This window comes from Asterias rubens, chromosome 7 (genome assembly GCF_902459465.1).
Source record: "Asterias rubens chromosome 7, eAstRub1.3, whole genome shotgun sequence".
NCBI classification, from domain to species: Eukaryota; Metazoa; Echinodermata; class Asteroidea; order Forcipulatida; family Asteriidae; genus Asterias; species Asterias rubens.
The window spans coordinates 19,483,520-19,503,702 of record NC_047068.1 but is presented as its reverse complement, the minus strand read 5'-3'; the positions used below and the strand labels follow the sequence as shown (position 1 = coordinate 19,503,702).

Here is a 20,183-nt window from a genome sequence, read left to right as displayed (position 1 = left end):
GTTTCTTACTTTAGCAGAAGGGTTACCGCATATTCATGATAGAGAAAGTCCAAGTTGAAGGTTTTTTGACAAATTTAGGGTCGACGAGTTTCTGTGTATTTTGTGTTAATTGTTATCAAATTTCAGTAAAACAATATTTTGTGCAATTCACTCTCTCAGGAATTGTATTATGATCCTAATAAGAGTATCAATTGATATTCATTGATGAATAATTTTAGAATATAAGTATCTGATGACCCATTCAATGGTCAATGATGGGAACCGAAAACATTCAGCAAGTTTTATTTATTGTGCACACTGTACTTTAGGTTATGGCAAGTACGGTCTGGTGGGAGTCACACAGCCGAGGCGTGTAGCAGCCATCTCTGTAGCATCTAGGGTAGCTGAGGAACTGCAATGCACTCTAGGACATCAAGTTGGGTATCAGGTGCGTTTTGATGATCGCACGTCCAAAGGTGATAAACTTGGAATTCATTATTGGTGAAGAGGAAAGGGAAATGAGCAGTACAATTTTTCCCCAAATACATAGATCGGTCTCTTGTGAGTGGGGAAAACCCTCTCTTACCTCACGTTAAAATGGTGGAGATCGCCATTGTACCCTTCAAATGTAAAATAATTATGTCAACATCCTAAGCAATGACCTTATTCTGAGAAAAACAAATTGGTCTGTACATTTTTGTAGGGGGAAGTTTGGGTTCATAACTAACCAAATGACAACACACCGTTATGCCGTAAATTTAACTTTGTCCATGAACAAACATTGCAATAAATGTCTCTGTAAAAATATAATTGCCATTTTCTGCTTCTTTTGTTTCATAGACACTGTGATCAAGTACATGACTGATGGTTGTCTATTGAGAGAGTTTCTTGAGGACAAAGAGCTCAGTCGATACAGTGTCATCGTTCTGGATGAAGCCCACGAACGAAGCTTGGATACGGTAAAACAAAAATTGTAAATCCAATTAGGCCTATAGGAATTGTCAATACTGCTAGCTCCCCTACACTGTGACCCCATTAATTTATGTTGTTTTTTCAGTAACACTGTACATGTACCAAAGCTAACGGCGTTTAGCATATTATATCCTCACCTTATTCAAGACACTCCTTAAAGCTCACGTTCCAACAGGCTTACTAACCATTCAACGGTGGCTCAGCGCCTTATAATAAACTCTTGATTTTGGCGCTTTACAAATGACCTTTGATTGACCGATTGATTGATTGATTAGGCTCTAGGCACAGGTGTTCGTTAGGCTTATTCACCTTGTTTAAGATACTCCTTAAAGCTTACTAACCATTCAACTGTGCCTCAGCGCCTTAAAACAAACTCTTGATTTTGGCACTCTACAAATGACCTTTGATTGACCGATTGATTGATTGATTAGGCTCTAGGCACAGGTGTTCGTTAGGCTTATTCACCTTATTTAAGATACTCCTTAAAGCTTACTAACCATTCAACTGTGCCTTAGCGCCTTAAAACAAACTCTTGATTTTGGCGCTCTACAAATGACCTTTGATTGATTGATTGATTGATTGATGAATCCTAAAAATCCTGTTTTTTCTGCCGCTAACAAACTCGCCCCTAACAAAGTAACCCTCATGCATGCATCACTTGCGTGCACAGATTGGTGTTGTATATGTTGGTGCTATCCCATCCAGTAACACTGTATCTGTTGACTTGACTTGTATTTTGAAAAAGAAAATGTATTTTTGACAGTTCCAAATATTTTGTATGATATCTGTGCTTGACTATTACCACTTGTTTTATTTTAACTGGGAACTGGTGGGGAAAAGGTTCAACTGAATTAACATGACCTTTTTTTACCATGTTGGTAGGTAGTGACAAAAATGTCCTTAGATAAATTGTTGCAGGATCCTTTGGGTAGTCATTGGTAACCAATTCACTTTGGTGATTCAACAGGATATTCTCTTTGGTCTTGTGAAGCAGCTCTTCCTCAGTTCCTCCTCCTCCTCCTCCCCCTCCTCCTCCAGGAGGAGACGACCTCTCAAGGTAATTGTTATGTCAGCGACCCTCGATCATGGCAAGTTCGCCAGCTTCATGGGCGACTGTCCAGTCTTCGAGATTCCCGGTCGGTTACATCCAGTCCAGAAGATATACTGTGACCTTATAGAAGAGCAAGACGTACGAAGGGACTTGACTGTAAACTATGTTGCAAAGGTAAGATTTTTAATTTTTTATTAAGTAGCAACCTCGGCCAAATTTCAAAGACCTGCTTATGGCAATTTTGTGCTTACTGCGCAATTTCCCTAAGCACACGAAAAGGTTTGCTAACCTTCCGCTCGCTACTGTATGAAAATGAATGATCTAACAGTGCAATCCATTTTAAACGCACAAGCTGGCCGCCTCATTTTCTTGCTAACCTGCGAAATATGCTTACACTTAAGGAAATTGTCCTGCTATACTTGTAGTAAGCGCAAAAATGTCTCATCACACTGCTGTTCAAGTGCTAGCCCTCTCTTGAAGAAACTCCGCTGTTAACCTGTCACAAAGTAGGTCCTTTTTAAAATCTGTCAATATTTTCTTCAAGGCACTCACGCTTAAATATCCAGTAAACATCAGTGACAGGTTTCAGCAACATCAACCAACTTGCAACCTACGTTCATCCTCACGCAACACAGGAGGCCAAGACTTCTCATTCACTACCTGATAGCTGCAGAAAAGAAAGCTCACTTAAATCATTCAAGAAATTGCTGAAGACTCACTTGTTTCATCGACATTGGTTTTTATTTCGGGCCATCTTTGAGTTGATTTGATTTGATCTGTTTTGGAGACATACAAGCACTTTGCATCCTCTGGGAAAAGGTGCTCTATAAATGCTAGCCTTGTCCATGGCTCTTTACGCCATCACCGGCCCACTCTGAATTCACGAACTCCATAGATACTATACTGCATGGTACATAACATTTTTTTGATACCGTGGGGTTGAAGCATGTTTTTTGAGGTTTCAACCTCTTACAACGAGGCTGAATCTATTGCGGCTCAAAAACTTTGAAAAAACCATGCTTCGACCTCATGGTATTAAGTTCTGCTATACGTGCAGTATAGTATCTATGCAGTTCGTGAATTCAGTGCTTGCATAAAGATCTTTGGACAAGGCTATGTGCCAGCTTATTGTTATATCATTATTATTACATCACCCCAGGTAGTGGACACCGTCATGGACATTCACCTGGAGCAGAAACAAGGAGATATTCTGGTCTTTCTGACCGGTCAAGCAGAGATTGAGAAGGCCTGTGACATGCTCTTCAAGAAGTCGGAGAGAGTCGACTACAAACATGACGTGCAGGATGCCTCAGTGGAGGCTCTTATGGTCCTCCCAGTCTATGGTTCTATGGCAACTGGTGAGTCATATATAACTAGTATTGTATTAGGGGTTTGAGGCATTGCATGGTGAGGTATCAAGATATATTCTGTTGGCGATAACACTACACCTTCTCCTGAAGACGAGCAGAGTATACTGTTCGAAACGTCGAGACCCAACCGGCTCTTCTCAGAGCCATCACTTCCTCAAAAGAGATTTTACACATGGTTGCACACGCAAGTTTACTTTTCATATTTATATTTATAGTTACTTTTACCACACAATCTAACTGGCATTTTTTTTAAACACACAAATCAAAAATGTCTAAAGAATATCTGAGATTCCAAGCACACAGAGGAGACACAATAGGGGGAAGGGGGTATGACCGTGCCCCACACTGGGTACCAAATTGTAATTCCCTGAATGTTCATTGGGGAGCCACCCTCAATCCTGCAATATGCGCATTCTGTCGTATTGCACAATAGGGGTTTGAAGCGAGGTTCAGTCATAAGAAGCAGGAAAGAAACGGCTGATATGACTGAGCCAACTTGAATGACACTTAAAGGCAGTGTACACTATTGGTTATTACTCAAAATAATTATTAGCATAAAACCTTACTTGGTGACGAGTAATGGGGAGAGGTTGATAGTATAAAACATTGTGAGAAACGGCTCCCTCTGAAGTGACGTAGTTTTTGAGAAAGTAATTTTCAATGAATTTGATTTCGAGACCTCAGATTTAGAATTTGAGGTCTCGAAATCAACCATCAAGCGCACACAACTTTGTGTGACAATGGTGTTTTTTCTTTCATTATTATCTCGCAACTTTGACGACCAATAATTTTCGACCATAATTTTCACAGGTTTGTTATTTTATGCATATGTTGAGATTCACCAAGTGAGAAGACTAGTCTTTGACAATTACCAATAGTGTCCAGTGTAGAGTAATACAACTTCATAATGCACTAGACAATGAGCAGAGCATTTAAGGACACATAGATGAAGTCAGACACAAACTGAAAAGTTTGGTTGAAGTTTATCAGTGTTGTCGACTCGAGTCCATGACTTTGACTCCAGTCAGACTCGAGTCGCCAATTTTACTGACTTGCGACTTGACTTGAATTGGGGGAAAAAATTACTTGGCTACAACACTTAAGTATATTTTCCTTTTTTTTAAATCCAAATCTCACTCTAGAGGCTCAGAGACGCATCTTTCACCCAGCAGAACGAGGCGTTAGGAAGTGTGTTGTGGCAACCAACATTGCTGGCACGTCACTAACCATCGATGGCATCAAGTAAGTAAAAGACCTCATAAAGAACAACCATGGCCCAATTTGATACTGCTGCTTTAGCACAAAAAGTAGGGACTGGTATCCTGCTCGTTTCTGCTCAGCAGAAAATGATTAAGCAATATTTTTTCTGCTTAAGCAGCTGTATGAAATTAGGCCCTGTTAATTATTGCACTGGCTATGTGCGTTGATCTTCGGGTCACAATGTTTGCCATTTTGACTAAATTCAAACAGACATTTTAATAAGTGAAGACAGTTAGAATTATAGGGGTTGATGTTCATACTTACTCTATTAATCCCCCCCCCCCCCCCCCCACCCATTACAGTATGCCACTACCAGTGTTTGGGTTTTACAGTTTATAGTAAGGCATAAAAATATACAAAAATTGCATAATGGGCCCCCCAAAAACAGGGTAGGTAGGTAGGGATTTATCCAAAAAAAAAATTCCCTCCCCCTCCTAGCAATGAAAATTACATGTTTTCTTAATAATTGTTTAAGCCAGTTGTATACACGATAACAAAAGAAAGCAAGGCTACACACAACAAATAGTATATTTTTAAACTCTTGATGACATTTCTTTTCTTTTCATTTGTTTAATAGATTTTAATCATTAAATTCCTTCCCTTAAAAAAATAAAATTATCCAGGGTCGACCTTATTTTTAGAGTAGGTCAGGTTGCGCCAACATAAAAAAAAAAATTTACGCCTAAATGTGCAGTTTTTTTGGAGTCCTAAACTTTTTGCTTTATTCTTTGTTATTCGTAAGGTATGTGGTGGATAGTGGTTTTGTCAAACAGCTTTCATTCAATCCCCGGACTGGTCTTGATGCGCTTCAAATTGTTCCAGTTTCAAGGTAAATACGCATCTGAATTACATTTGATGTACAACATGTATGTGATGTGAACTTCAACGGGTACTTTTCAACTTTGAAATCAAGAAAAAACAAATGTTTAAAAGACTGTAGTAGTAGAAGCGTCTTGGCCGAGCGGTTAAGAGCACTGAATTCAAACTCTGGTGTTTCTGATCAGAAGAGTGGGGGTTCGAATCCCCAGCCGTGAGACTTGTGTCCTTAAGCAAGACACTTAACCATTGCTTCATCCTTCGAGTGGGAATTAAAGCCGTTGGTCCCATGTGTTGTGTATTGCATGTAAAAGAACCCAGTGCACTTATCGAAAAGAGAAGGGGTTTGCCCCGTTGTTCCTGGCTGTGGCTGCTAAATGCGCTGTAGCACCTTGTAAACCCTTATAAGGTGCTACATAATTGGGTCTCAGAATTATTATCTTTCAATAACCTCTCTTTCTGTATAAATGTATATACATGTACTAAGTGCCTTGAGTACCTTGTTGGTAGATACGTACGCTATAAAACTTTGATATTATTATCATTATTATAACACAAAATTCTTTATTATTTTTTTAAATTGTAACTTTCTGTTGGAATATTTTAATGCAGTTTCACAATTAACAATGAACGCAACGTATGACTTCGATTGTCCTATTTGAGAATACATTGTCTCATATTTAGCCCGCCACTCCATCAGCTTGTGATTTTGCGACATAATGTGCTTGCAATTATGTCTGTACTGTGCAGGTCAGAGGCCATTCAGCGAGCTGGCAGAGCAGGCAGAACTGCACCTGGTAAATGCTACAGAATATACACAGAGTAAGAGAGTTATTGAACTGTTCTTTATTGTCAATCAATGCACTTTTTAAAACTGCCATACAAAGTGTATTATTACATGTGATGCCATCAAGCTTTATGAGTCATTTGTTGGAAATATCATTATGATGGGCTAACATGGGATTTTTATTAATTTTTAAATGTGTTTTCATAAAATTAAAGACATGGGACACTATTGGTGAATGTAAAGACAGGTCTTCTCACTTGGTGTATCTCAACATATGCATAAAATAACTACCCTGTGAAAATTTGAACTTAATTGGTCGTCGAAGTTGCGAGATGATAATGGAAGAAAAAAAAACCTTGTCACACGGAGTTGTGTGCTTTCAGATGCTTGATTTAGGGACCTCATAATCTAATTTCAAGGTCTTGAAATCAAGTTCGTGGAAAGTTACTTCTTTCTCAAAAACTACTTTACTTCAGAGGGAGCCGTTTCTCACTATGTTTTATACTAACAGCAGCTCTTTATTGCTCATTACCAAGTAAGTTTTTATGCTACAATTGTTTTGAGTAATTACCAATAGTGTCCACTGCCTTTATTAAGTCATTTTTTGGAAGTATTAGTATGAAGAAACAACCCAAAATCGGCTAACATGGGATTTTTTTTTTTTTAAAGTTAAATACTTCAAAATATTTTATATTATATAAGCAACTTCAATTAACTCAAGTTTCATCACTCGTATCTCTTGGTGTTTCTCTTTTCTCAATTTTTAAAAGGCAGGTTTACCAGAACCTGTTGTCGCTATATGTATGAGTGAAATGAAGTGTATAACGTTAGGTGTCTGCCTCAACATGCTTCACACTGGAAAGTCAAATTTTTATCATGTTTAAGCGGCAATTATGGTCTCAGAAAAGTTAATGGGTACGATATGCAAGGGAATGGAACTGCAGATTTTTAATAAAAGTTTTACATTTTCTACTTTTGTTTCAGGGCTTTTTATGACAAGGCAATGTCCGAAGATATGATCCCTGAGATTCAACGAACAAGCTTGACGAGCGTGGTTCTTAACCTCAAGTGCATGGGAATTCACAATATACTACAGTAAGTGTACAAAAAATGTATGTCTTCTGTAGTATGCAGTGAAGTATACTTAGTACTATGGCTGTGTTGGAATCAAGTCACTTCCGCTATGGCTATAATAGTAATAATAATAACACATTTCACAATAACTCTCTCACTGCGCTTTACATAAGGACCCTGGTAAACGTTATCAATACCCCCTAAAAGCAAACAAAGAAACATAATAGTTTTTCAACACTATTCTACATACTTGATATTTGAATGTGAATTATGTGCGATACTTGAATGTGAATTATGTGCAAACTCTGGCTTTTACATAAAAGATATGTTTTCTAGCGGCGCAAAAAGGGTCATGAAGCTATGTTTTTTAGTGGGACATTTTTTCAGGAAAGGAAAACATCAATGGGCTTTAACCATCCCATCCCTCCCAGTGCACGGTTTGTAATACGTTGGTAATACATTGGGTGCTTTCGATTAGCTTCCCTTGGTCGACCAAATACGGTACGTCATTCCAGGGGCTCACCCGGGTCAGCCCCGAGTGCCCTGCTTGTGGAGTGGGTCACTTTGGGGATGGCCCCAGGTGCAGGACGTCACCGTGAGAGGTTAAGTGATCGTTGGATTAGCTCTTGTCAGGGGCTCACCAGAGTGAGCACGGCGGGGTCGACATGGGGAAGCTAAACGAAGGCACCCTAAGAAGATAAGATATATTTGCCTCTTTTCACCAGGTTCCCGTACATAGATCCACCTGAGGAAAGAATGCTACTTGAGGCTCTAAGACAACTCTACTATTTTGGTGCAATAGATAAGTGAGTTGTACCAAAAATATTATAACACCTTTTATCCATAAACAAGTCAATAAAATGCATTATAAACGGCAAAAGTGTACGTGTACCCACACGCAATTTTACGGGTAAAGGAGTGTTTACCGTAAGGGGATGTAGTGCATTTAACGTGCATCAATGTTGGTCAGCTTATTATGTAATAATGTCTTCACATGCAAAATGGTTATGCTATTTTGTTTGACAGTTCTTTTTATGCAAAAACGTTGTTCTGGTTAGCTGCTAGCCAATAAGGTCATTTTTGGAGAACATATGATTCATTTTATTACTTATTCCATGTTTGTGCAGTTCTATTAACTTGACTCACATAGCTCACGCATGCAGGTTCTCCAGGGGTCATTAATTTCACAAAGAGTTGGACTAGTCCTAACTAGGAGATATAATAACGTGTGGATAGTCCTAAGTTAGGACGAGTTAGTCCTAACTTGAGATTCTGAACTCGATTCTTAACTCTTTGTGAATTCCTCTCCAGCATGGGTAGCGATAAAACAATGGTGTCATTTGAGAATGGTTTACTTACATATCAGTCCTTGATACCATATTTGTCACCATTTAGTTCATCTTTGTATGGGTTAAAAAAACATAGGATTCGAACTGCCTCTAGCTACCGGGCAATCTCGTTAGTCTAGTTGGTAAGACACTGCTCTAGAATTGCAAGGGTCGTGGGTTCGAATCCCACCCGACTAATATGCCTATAATATTTGTTCACAGGACTCAGAAAAGACCTCAGTATACAGTGCTAACACACATCAGTGTATGGATAAAAAAACAAAATTAATATACTTTATACCCGATGCAATTTAAAATCTAGTACATGTTTGAATTGTTGATGTTTTTGTTATGTCAGAGCTGGGCGTATGAGCCCTTTGGGGCGGCTGATGGTTGAATACCCACTGCCTCCAGGCCTAGCCAGGGCTGTCATTTACTCTGGTGCCCTCAACTGCCAGGAGTTTCTACTACCGATTGCAGCCATGCTGTCTGTAGAAAACGTGTTTATTCGACCTGGTAAGAAAATGCATCAGTGTTTGTGTGAATAAACCTAAACTTGGGTTTGCCCTGTGTCCAATTGTTTTAAGAAATAAAATGTATATTGTTCATTCAAGCTTTGTCAAGGGTTGTAATTTCATAGAGCTGCTAAGCTTAAAGGCAGTGGACACTATTGGTATGTACTCAAAATAATTATTAGCATAAAACCTTACTTGGTAACAAGCAATGGAGAGCTGTTGATAGTATAACACATAGTGAGAAATGGCTCCAACTGAAGTTACGTAGTTTTTGAGAAAGAGGCAATGATGTGTCTAGTTTTTTAGCAATGTGTCAAGTTTTTACCAAAATTAATTGTTGTACATCTATTTCATCTGTTGCTGAAGCGCAATGAGTAATGTTTTTTTAGTATGTGCGCTTTATAAATCTGTATATTATTATTGTTATTATTAACTTTGGTTTGTATCTTTCTGGAACAGGAGAGCCAGGGAAGCAGAAGGAGGCATCTAAGGCTCACAGTGCCCTGGCTAAGATAGCAGGAGGTGTTAATGACTTTGCCACACTCCTGGCCATTTTCAGGAACTACGTAGACAGGTACAATTTTCAGGCCAAGATTTGGGTTTTATTGTGCAGACTATTCTAAAGAAGCTTTCTCCAGAAGACGATCAGAGCATACTGATCAAAACGTCGAGTTAAAACCAATGGTTCTTTTTCAGAACCACCCCAACTCATTTAGAGATAGTCATTACATGGTGTTACCGCAAACCTTTCTATATTCTAAAGAACCCAACATTGGGAAATTTTGTGGTTGTGTGGCAATCAGCGTATGTACAGTGTGTACTTTCTTTTCTCAAAATATTTTGAGTTGGGCTGTTTTGCTACTGAAGGGCTGCAATGAAGTGCCCATTTTAGGCCTCGCAGTGCTTACACTCTTACCATACTTTTACATTGCAAGTTTAATCCGAAAATGGTGAGCATGACAGACATGTAGCTGCATTAGCACTGGTGCAAGGGGTCAATAGTTTATGTTATACCAATGAAAAAAAATGAGAAGAAAAAAAAAGAACAATAATTAATTAAAGCAAATATCCTTTCAACTGCCCATCACAGTGAGTCTCCATCATCATGGTGCAGAAAGAACTTCATCCACCTTAGAGCTGTCAAGACGGCAGTCAGCATCCACAAGCAACTTGAAGGAATTCTCAATCGACAAATGACGGTAAGGAAGGTTTATTAACGACTGTTTTCGCAAAATGGCAGAAATTCGGTGTTTGGAGAAAATCATGTTTGAAGTTTAAATTTGTTTTGCAACTTCTGTTTCTGCTTGTTTTTTCTTCTGAAGTTTACTACCAAAACAAAGCTGACCTCTTCAATCTTACAGAACTGTCTTTTATGTTTTCAACCTTGCAGCTATATGGATGAGGTATTAACTCCGAAAGGAAAACAAAATACATGCACACAGAGTGCTGTTTATACAAATAAATGCATATTGAGACTCACTGATTCGTAAAAATGCTAAACTATACAGTCAACAAATTTTCTAGTTTGTGAAAACCATGTGTATTTGGCACTGTGCCACCTGCTATGAAATTCAATGGTTAAAGATTTGCCACATTGTCAAAATGCAAAATTATGAAACAATCACATGTTGAAAATTACCTGGTCAAAATGTTAACAACAAGTGTATTGAGCATGTCAAGAATTTGTTGAAAAATTGATTTACCAAAGTTGTGTGATTTTGGCAAATTCGTGGGTTCGTTAAAAACAGTAACAAAGTTTTGTCTGCGACACAATAGAATGTTCTATTTTCACAAGGCGTGAGATTCTCTTAATGTGAATCAAGATTCAAACATGGGTCCCATTTCTCAACAGTTCTCACATTGTTTGATTTTACAGACGTCTTTCTTTCCCAAAGAGAAAGTACCCTCAAGCACAACCCACAGTGATTTATTAAGACGGTCACTGTGTGCGGGATTCTTCTGCAATGTTGCAAGAAAAGCTTCATCTGGCCGAGGGTTCCACACTATGGAGGGACACGGCACCACTGTCTTCATCCATCCATCATCAGCAGTAAGTTGGATAGGAACGTCGTTTATATAATAATAATGATTATAACTAGTTTGTATATAGTGCTTTTCACTCCCGGAGGGCGTCTCAAAGCGCTTCCAACATTATTACCCCTGGTCCTCAAACCATCTCAGCTTGGTCCTTAAACCATCTCAGCTCTTTTGTGGGGAGTATGCAGCATGGGCAACAATTAATATGCGCCACTCGGTTTTACCAAACACAAGAACCATCTCTTCCCTCACAGGTACCCATTTACCCATGTGTGGAGAGAAGCAAAGTAGATGTTTTGGTACCATGTCAAAGGTATCTTTACAAAATTTATAAGTATGGTTTGCGGTAACACCATGTGTGTATCTACTTGCCAGGTATGTTCTTTTGAGAACTGTCCTGCTTATTAAATCTGGGCGGAAGGTAGAAAATTTTCAACTTTAGCTTAAGTTGATCGAGGAGACTTTTCGTTACAAACTTCACTACCGTGGAGTGAGTTCTTAATTGGTCTCAACGTTTCAACTAGATCTAGTCACCTTCAAGAGTCTCCCAAACTCTGAAAATCTAATCCGGGTTAGTAGAATATATAGCAAGACAGTTCTCTAAAGAACAAACTCTACCTGCAAGTAGATACACACATGGTGTTACCGCAAACCAAATCTATATTGACAACTCACCATGCAATGCCTCAAGTAGATACACACATGGTGTTACCCCAAATCAAATATATATATTGATAATTCACCATGCAATGCCTCAAGTAGATACACACATGGTGTTACCGCAAACCAAATATATTTATTGATAATTCACCATGCAATCCCATATAGTATTTATAAGGATAAATTAGGCCTGTGAGTGGACCATTGAAAAAAAGCAGAAAACTTGGTTATTAATTTCCTTATTGATTGAACACGTTCTAAATGAAATTCAGCAAAGATCACTTGTTGCCGTTTTCGTTCAAGCTGGTCTTTAAATAGTCTAAATAATGTCTTAAATCATGCTCAGGTAATCGAGAAAGAATCTGTGGATGTATAGTTCTGACAAGATATTATTTTATTTGACAAGATACTTACTGTGTGTTATTGATACAGATTTATTGTATGTTATCATTGCTAGTTATTTGGCCATGATGACGCTTTAGACTGGGTGATATATCACGAGGTGGTCTGGACATCCAAGGTATTCATGAGAACTGTTTCTGCTGTAAGTCAACTGGTTTCAATTTTGACATTGTTTTCCCCTTAAAGATACTGGTAATTGTCAAAGACCAGTCTCCTTACTTTGTGATATCTCAACATATGCATAAAATAACAAACCTGTGAAAATTTGAGCTCAATTGGTCATCGAAGTTGCGAAAAAACACCCTTGTTTCATGAAGTAGTGGCTTTCAGATGCTTGATTTCAAATCTAATATTGAGATTTCAAAATCAAATTCGTGGCAAATTACTTCTTTCTCAAAAACTAAGTTACTTCAGAGGGAGCTGTTTCTCACAATGTTTTATTCTATCAATAGCTCCCCATTACTCGTTACCACGTAAGGTTTTATGCTAATAATTGTTTTGAGTAATTACCAATAGTGTCCACTGCCTTTAACACCATGTATCCATCATCTGTATTAAGAATAGTTATAGTTTGGGGCTGAACAAAGAAAGGGTTGATAGCTCACTTGGTAGAGCGCCGGTTCGTTAGTCTGGAGTACCTCCATGCCCCCTGGTAATTGCCTTGGTGTTCCTGTAAACATTTCCTCATAGGGTTCCCTTTACCAAGAAGACAATGTCTTTGTGCTCTTGTCCTTTCAAAAAAGAAGGTCACAGGCTTGTGCATGATTAGGGCTCTTTATTAGAAATTGGTATTTTTATGTACCTAAAACAATAAGACGCAAGTTCAAATTTAACTTTTCTTGTATGACTTGTATGATGTTATGATCACTGTGTTTAATACAGCTAAGATATTATCAATAAATGTCTGGAAAATCAAAAGAGGTTTTTATTATTCTGTTTTATTTGTTCAGGTAAAGTATGAGTGGATTGAAGATTTATTGCCAAGGCTGCATGAGCTTGATGCTTACGGGCTGAGTGGATGTTTGGCTCCGAGTATTGAAGAGACCATAAATGCCACCAGTGAAGATAACACACAGAATGCAGACACCAAAATAGGTAAACATTTTTGTTAACTTTATATTGTTATTTTCCGGTAATAAAGCAAAGTTTATAGGATTTGAGGCATTGCATGGTGAGGTATCAATGTATATTTGGTTTGCGGTAACACCATGTGTGTATCTACTTGCCAGGTAGAGTTGTTCTTAGGGAACTGTCTGGGGTCTACTGCCGTGGAGTAGATAATCGGAGGTTCGGGAGACTTCTCAGTTCTGAAAAGAACTGTCCTGCTTTTTAACTATTACCAGGGCGGATGGTATAGAAATTAGACTGGACTACTACTTTAGCTTATAGGATCGTAATTAACTGTACTGCCGCGGAGTCAGTTCTGAAATTGGTCTCAACGTTTCGACTAGCTTGCTCTAGTCATCGTCAGGAGACTCCACGGCAGTAGAATAAAGCAAGACAGTTCCCTAAGAACAACTCTACCTGGCAAGTAGATACACACATGGTGTTACCGCAAACCAAATATACAAAGCAAAGTTTGTTTAAAAAAAAGTTTGTTTCAGAATCACTTAAATCAGTTAGTAATTTATTTTATTTTATTTATCTCCCATAGAAACATCTCGGTCACCCGAGGAGAAAAGATCAAAAGTTGAGAAGAGAAACAATGATGACTCAGTTGCAGATGCAAGACAACGCTATCTTGAGAGGAAAAAGGCTAAGCAGAAGTAACACATATCTACTTTGCCAACCACAAAAACTTTGATTCCCTTTTAAAATGGTTAGTTACTGCCACCATGACATAATGAGAGCGCCCATACGGGGAGAAAGGAAAGGAGCTATAAATGCAGGCAGACATTTTAACCTAATGGTTGAAATGTGTCTGATGGTCTGTTTGCAATCATTCTCTACCCTGACACTGACCCCCAACATAATGCCCATCTGCTGCCCTCACATTCAACCCCCCAACCTAGTCACGGTGCAAGATGTCATGTTGAGTTGGTCAACCTCTATGGTAATACCACAGGCCCCATTCACTCACTGCTAAACTCATTTCAGATTGTATATTTCTGTTGGGATTATTCTACCTGCGTGGACTTATTCACGTGGATTTTCAGCGATATCTCAAAAATGTTCCACCATTTAAAATAATATTTTTATGGGTTAGCATTGTTGTACATATCATTATTTCTGACGGATTTAAAGACACTGGACACCTTTGGTAATTGTCTAAGACCAGTCTTCTCACTTGTTGTATCTCAACATATGCACAAAAAAACAAACCTATGAAAACTTGAACTCAATTGGTCGTTGAAGTAGCGAGATAATAATGGAAGAAGAAAAACAAGTTGTCACACAAAGTTGTGTGCTTTCAGATGCTTGATTTCGAGACCTCAACATCTTATTCTCGAAAACTATGTCACTTCAGAGGGAGCCATTTCTCACAATGTTTTATACTATCAACAGCTCCCCATTACTCGTTACCAAGTAAGGTTTTGTGCTAATTATTATTTTGAGTAATTACCAATAGTGTCCACTGCCTTTATAGGTTGACTTGAGCTGAAGGACTTTTGCCAGCTCAGTTCAATGGTTGTTATTAAGAATATTTATTTTTGTACATTAATTGTATAGGAATTAGGCATCAAAACCCCATCAACATTAAATAATCAAGTGCTTTTTAAAAAACTTAAAGGAAATAAAGTCGAAGATTACAAATAAATATCAGTTTCACAACTCTCAATTCTAAGGGGTTATATCAGGCGTTCTTATCTGAGATCAAATTGTGTATTCCTATCGGGGATGATTCTTCCTGTGTGGACATTTTTGCTCCGGATTTTTCGGCTATATCTCAAAAACGTGACCATTAAATTTTCACATGTTATGTTTGTTGTATACACTATATTTATATAGAATTGAAACAATCAAACGGTTCCAAAAACCAAAAGTATACTCTTCCTTTAAAGGGAAGGTACACGTTTGGTAATTACTCAAAACAAATATTAACTTAAAAACTGACTTGGTAACAAGGGTTTTAGAGCTGTTGATAGTATAAAACACTGTGGGAAACGACTCCCTCTGATGTAACTTCTAGCTAGAAGTCTTTTATTCCTATCTGAAAGCACACAAATTCGTCAACAAGGGTGTTTTTTCTTTCATCATTTTCTCTCAACTTCGATGACCAATTGAGCCAAATTTTCACAGGCTTGTTATTTTATGCTTATGATGGAATACACCAAGTGAGAACACTGGTCTTTGACAACTACCAAACGTGTACAGTGCCTTTAAGACGAGTTGTCAATCATACTATGGTGACTTGTATTGTGACATCACACTTTGCTTAGCAATTAAGATTGATACTCAGTTGAGGTAAATCAAGTCAAATCAAATCTATCAAACATTTATTTCCATACAAACACATACAAATATAAACAATATGATTTTACAAAACCCGGAGCTGTATGGATGCATGACCCATTAAAAGCAAAAGCTTGTAGGCTGGGATGCCTTGTACAAAACAAAGATGGATAGTAATAATAAGCTCTAATAATAATAATAATAATAATAATATCGGAGTCTTAAAATACTCAAGGCGCTGAGTATATATACAAACTTTCAGAAATATAGGTTATTGAAGTGATGAATTCTGAGACCCAATTATTTGGCACCTTATAAGGATTTACAAGGTGTCACGGCGCATACAGCAGCCACAGCCAGGAACACCGGGGCGAACCCCTTCTCTTTTCGATAAGCGACTGGGGTTCTGTTACATGCGTTACACAACACGTGGGACCAACGGCTCTACGTCCCATCCGAAAGACGAAGCAATGGTTAAGTGTCTAGCTTAAGGACACAAGTGTCACGGCTGGGGATTCGAACCCACACTCTCCTGATCAGAAACACCAGAGTTGTGAAATCAAGTTCATGAATAATTATACATGACCATAGTGTTTGGTGAAACTATATCCATCAGCTCTAAAACAAGTAACAAACCAATCACTCTCAAGCAGCCAGCTGTGTTTGGTTCAGTAGAGTCAGGAGTGCGCTTTGGCGACCCCAACCAGAAACATTGGTCATCTGTTGAGCGTTAATCAGTTTTGCTTCGGTTGAGGTGCGGTGACGATAATGTTCAGACCAAACGGTAACTGACTTGTTGACTCGCTTGGGCTAGGTTGGGGTCGCCAAAACGCAGTCCAGGTGTTGCCTGCTACTGCATGGACTTATCAAGGCTACAAACTGTTTGGTTGTGCTGTTTCTGGACAATGACCATACCAGTTCTATCCACGTACATATTAGTTTCCTAAAAACCAAATTATCTTGACTCAATAATTAATATCTATTAAAGCGTTGTGGTACCGCTGCTAAGAATTTGAATTGCCTCTAGCCATTGCACCAGCTGGGTGGTCTATTTGTAAGACATCTGCTCTAGCAATGCAAAGGTCTTGGTTTCGAATCTCACCCGAGTTCTGTGGATTTTTTCAAAGAAGTCGGACAAGTACTGAATATATAGTGCTCAATACAAATCGGTTTAAGGGCAAAAACTTAAACTATATTTTTTATTCCTGATGCAACAATTAGCTAGTAGTTTCTTTTTGTTGTGAAGTCTTTACTATGCTCTTGGACATTTCAGTAACTTGTGTTATTACTTGCATTTTCACCATTTAAGTTAAGAGAACTCTTGTACATAAAGGCAGACTGTGACCGATTGTAACGACTCGGGGTATAGTTGTCAGCATTTTTCCAGGGTGTTTCTGAGTTGACATATCGTCTGGAAGCTTGTCTGGAGCTGTGCCAATGATGTTGAAATGGCCATTAGTGTTTCATCCTGCAGACAAGAGAGAAGAACTTATGCTAATTGTTGTTGATTGAGCACTGTTTTAAATCTTCACCTTCCTTTACATTAAGTATGATGAGGTGATCTGGGACCAATTTCAAAAAGCCTGGTAGAAAAACAAGTAGAAAAACTTGCTCGGCACAAAAAAATAAATTTGCTTCGCAAAAAAAGGTTACCAGCTAGAATTCTATACAGTTACCATTGCTGTGACTGGTAACCTGGTCAATTCTTGCTAAACCAAGAAAATTGCTAGGCAGAGAATTTTCTGCTTAACAGGTTTATAAAATTGGGCCCTGTGCCCAATCATATAGCTATTATATACCGGAAAACAAGTTGTTGTAAAACAAGTAGAGAAGGGTGGCGTAATAGTGGACAAACTTTGTCAATTGACTCACCATTCTCCCATCCTTCATATTAAAGTCGCTTGCCCATTGGACGGTTTCCAGGTTACCGTTGAGTTCTGCTAAACTTGTGGCAGCCAATGGGAAGAGCTCTTTCACGTGTCTGTGGTAGGTGGCCTCTACCTTGAGGGAGTCCCCAACAAAGGGTTGTTGAAGACGGTTTATGAGGTGGTCTTTGCTCTCAACAATGGCTTGAAGATGAGCAGTCATTGTGTCCAGCTGGCTAACTTTGGACTCTGCAGACAAAAGGCAAATGTTTACACTTATTTGGGAACTATGGTTTGGGTACAAATAGCCCTACTTCAGTGGTCTAGTGGTAAGATATCTTCTCTTTTCTTGCATTGGCTCAAGGGTCAACAAACGGCAGAACCACCTGGGTCCAACTTCCAATTTCCTCAAGCTGACGAGCAGCAAACCCGCTTGACAAATTTCTTTGCTTTGCAATTTTTGAGTCGGGCACCAGCCCGGCAATGCAAACTGAGTATAATTTGGACTGGTAATCTGATTCTGCTTAGCAATTACTAATCTGTGCTTAGTGGGTTATTGTGCTTTATGAAATTGGGTCTGATACTTTTGAGGCTTATTGAGAAGTGGTATCCATAATCCAGTACATTTGATCTTGAGCAACACACTTGGCTACAATTGCCTCACAAGAATACACAGAGACTGTACTGTGATTTCCCAACCCCCCTCCCCCATCCCCCACAGTCATATGGTAGGAGTCTAAAAACAAACACCGTAGAGCCACTACTAATGCACTTTCCCTATTTTTGTGTTATTGGAATCTTACCGATGACATCAAGATGTGTAATATCTCTAGTCTCCTTGTCCATCAGCCGACATTGAATTTCATTGTTTGTCTGTTCAAAAACAAGGTTGAATACAACATAAAATGGTAAAGGAAGGCTTGTTACATATTTTCAAATCTGGGAAAGTCATCCGCTGTATTGTAAACCATTCAATTTAGCTCACAGCACCCACATCAATTGCCCTGGTGCCCTTTGCAAAGTTCGCGACAACCTTACCCTCCTCCCAACGGCCCAGCCGTCGGGAGGAGGGTTACGTTATCGCAACTACCCAATCCCCTGACCCATGGCTTGAGACCAATGGATGAAGGGTTGACCCTGACGGTCTGAACTTACCTCATCTAGCTGTTGACCTCTCTCCGACATTTCTCTGAGCTGCTTTATGAGATGCAGTGATGGTGAGTTGTCTTGTAACGACTGCGCCATCTCACCTAGTGTTTCATCTCGCCTCTACAACCAGCATGGTGGATGACAACAAATCAAATGGATTATTATAAATAAATCATCAAACTATTATCTACTACAGTCAACAGTAACAATAACAACAATGGCATTCAATTTTACTCAGGCATGCAACTGTAACTTCACTCAAAAAAACAGAGGAAATTACAAAATTTCAATGATTTTGTTTAGTATTTTTCAACTGAGATTATTTATACTTTTTAAAACTGAGATTAAAAAAATAGGAAATCAGTAGACCCAGTAACTGGGGCGCTGTACTCTACTTCTAGAAACTGTATAATAAGGCTACCACTCACGGGGAGCCTTATATAGTTTCTAGAAGTAGTCCTTACTCTATGGTTTATACTCAAGTCAATACTTGGTCTAGGAAATCAGCTGTGCCCAATTTCATAAAGCCTGTTGTTAGCACACAAATTTGCTTAGCATGAAATTTCTTCCTAGTAAAAACAGGATTAAAATTTCCAAGTGATTTTCAGAATAAGCAAAACAACAGCTGAATGTCAGTAACAACTAAACAGGCAATAATATGCAACACAATAAAATTTGGTCAAGGAAGAAATTTCATGCTACCTAAGCAAATTTGTGTGCTTACTTTACACTTACACATTACAGCCTACACTTTTTAATTTTACATAGCCTACAATGAGATACACTAATTAATATATAATACAGGCTTTTTTATTAATTATGAAATTGGGCCCTGATCTGATTCTGAAAAAAAGTTGCACGCCTGTTTACTGACTTATCATTCATCATTATCATGCACTGCAGCAGTGCAAAGAAGAAGATAAAAACATCCATCGGACTCAATAGTCGGAAAAGTTTCCGTATGACGCCACCACTTTTTTTTTCATTCGATATGAAATAATATAGTATCTAATTTACCTCAATGAGATATCCCTTTTTCTAAAAATTAGTGAAAAAGTGGTGGCGCCATACGGAAAGTTATCCCAATAGTCTAGTCTTGTCTGAGTCTAGCCGGCCCAGGTTGGACTCCTCCGTTCGTAGTCGGTTGCCCTCAGAGGCGAGTGCTTGTGGGGGCCAGCGGAGCTCCGTCCCCCACGAGCCTGCTGGGCAGACGCGGTCCATGACCTTACGGTACGATACCTACCGATTTTAAGTGACCACTTCTCTCTGCGAGACGAATTGCATTACATACAGCAGCAGTCGTTCGTTCTTCTGAGATCCAAGGATTCGAAACCTGAAAAGAGCTCAATTCATTACGGTCCATGACTTCAAGTTCAAGTTTTCAACAAAATAATTTAAAATGATTTCAATACTACCGCTGATAATGAAAATTAGACTGGCTCTTTTTGAACGCCAGCCAGTATATTGCGTAGATAAGTCAGGTATGTTTTGCAAAATAACCTCGTTCCCAGGTTTGCAAGAACAA

The 20,183-nt window shown here is 38.7% G+C and overlaps 2 protein-coding genes across 3 annotated transcripts; one reads left to right on the top strand and one right to left on the bottom strand.

Moving 5' to 3' along the window:
- Positions 1-316: 316 nt before the first annotated feature.
- Positions 317-14,555, top strand: LOC117293117 (probable ATP-dependent RNA helicase DHX40). 2 transcript variants are annotated; one of them, XR_004519358.1, is made up of 16 exons: positions 317-427; positions 820-938; positions 1,919-2,176; positions 3,162-3,360; positions 4,515-4,614; positions 5,375-5,461; positions 6,199-6,270; positions 7,220-7,330; positions 8,035-8,115; positions 8,996-9,153; positions 9,612-9,726; positions 10,243-10,351; positions 11,029-11,202; positions 11,444-11,502; positions 12,307-12,393; positions 13,202-13,290. XR_004519358.1 is itself a non-coding variant. In XM_033775336.1 (16 exons), exons 1-16 carry the CDS (start codon positions 397-399, stop codon positions 14,019-14,021), a joined length of 1,962 nt encoding a protein of 653 aa, XP_033631227.1. In that variant the 5' UTR covers positions 317-396; the 3' UTR covers positions 14,022-14,555. The 2 variants fall into 2 exon arrangements, 1 of the variants encoding a protein (XP_033631227.1); XM_033775336.1 differs by lacking the exon at positions 11,444-11,502 and adding an exon at positions 13,906-14,555 and having other exon boundaries at positions 13,202-13,346.
- A 1,568-nt stretch (positions 14,556-16,123) lies between these two features.
- LOC117292754 (AUGMIN subunit 2-like) lies at positions 16,124-20,108 on the bottom strand. Its single transcript, XM_033774906.1, has 5 exons — positions 19,902-20,108; positions 18,665-18,778; positions 18,313-18,382; positions 17,517-17,758; positions 16,124-17,112 (listed from the first exon to the last, which is right to left on the bottom strand). Exons 1-5 carry the CDS (start codon positions 20,019-20,021, stop codon positions 17,017-17,019), a joined length of 642 nt encoding a protein of 213 aa, XP_033630797.1. The 5' UTR covers positions 20,022-20,108; the 3' UTR covers positions 16,124-17,016.
- Positions 20,109-20,183: the final 75 nt, after the last annotated feature.

What these genes read in the sequence shown, in the direction of transcription:
- LOC117293117 (XM_033775336.1), top strand. Translation starts at nt 397, where the DNA reads ATGCACTCTAGGACATCAAGTTGGGTATCAG. An exon ending in ACGAACGAAGCTTGGATACG is followed by an intron (nt 939 to 1,918) that starts GTAAAACAAAAA and finishes GTGATTCAACAG; the next exon opens with GATATTCTCTTTGGTCTTGT. An exon ending in TTCAGGAACTACGTAGACAG is followed by an intron (nt 9,727 to 10,242) that starts GTACAATTTTCA and finishes TGCCCATCACAG; the next exon opens with TGAGTCTCCATCATCATGGT.
- LOC117292754 (XM_033774906.1), bottom strand. Translation starts at nt 20,021, where the DNA reads ATGGACCGTAATGAATTGAGCTCTTTTCAGGTTTCGAATCCTTGGATC. An exon ending in GAGGTCAACAGCTAGATGAG is followed by an intron (nt 18,383 to 18,664) that starts GTAAGTTCAGAC and finishes GTTTTTGAACAG; the next exon opens with ACAAACAATGAAATTCAATG. An exon ending in ATATGAAGGATGGGAGAATG is followed by an intron (nt 17,113 to 17,516) that starts GTGAGTCAATTG and finishes TCTTGTCTGCAG; the next exon opens with GATGAAACACTAATGGCCAT.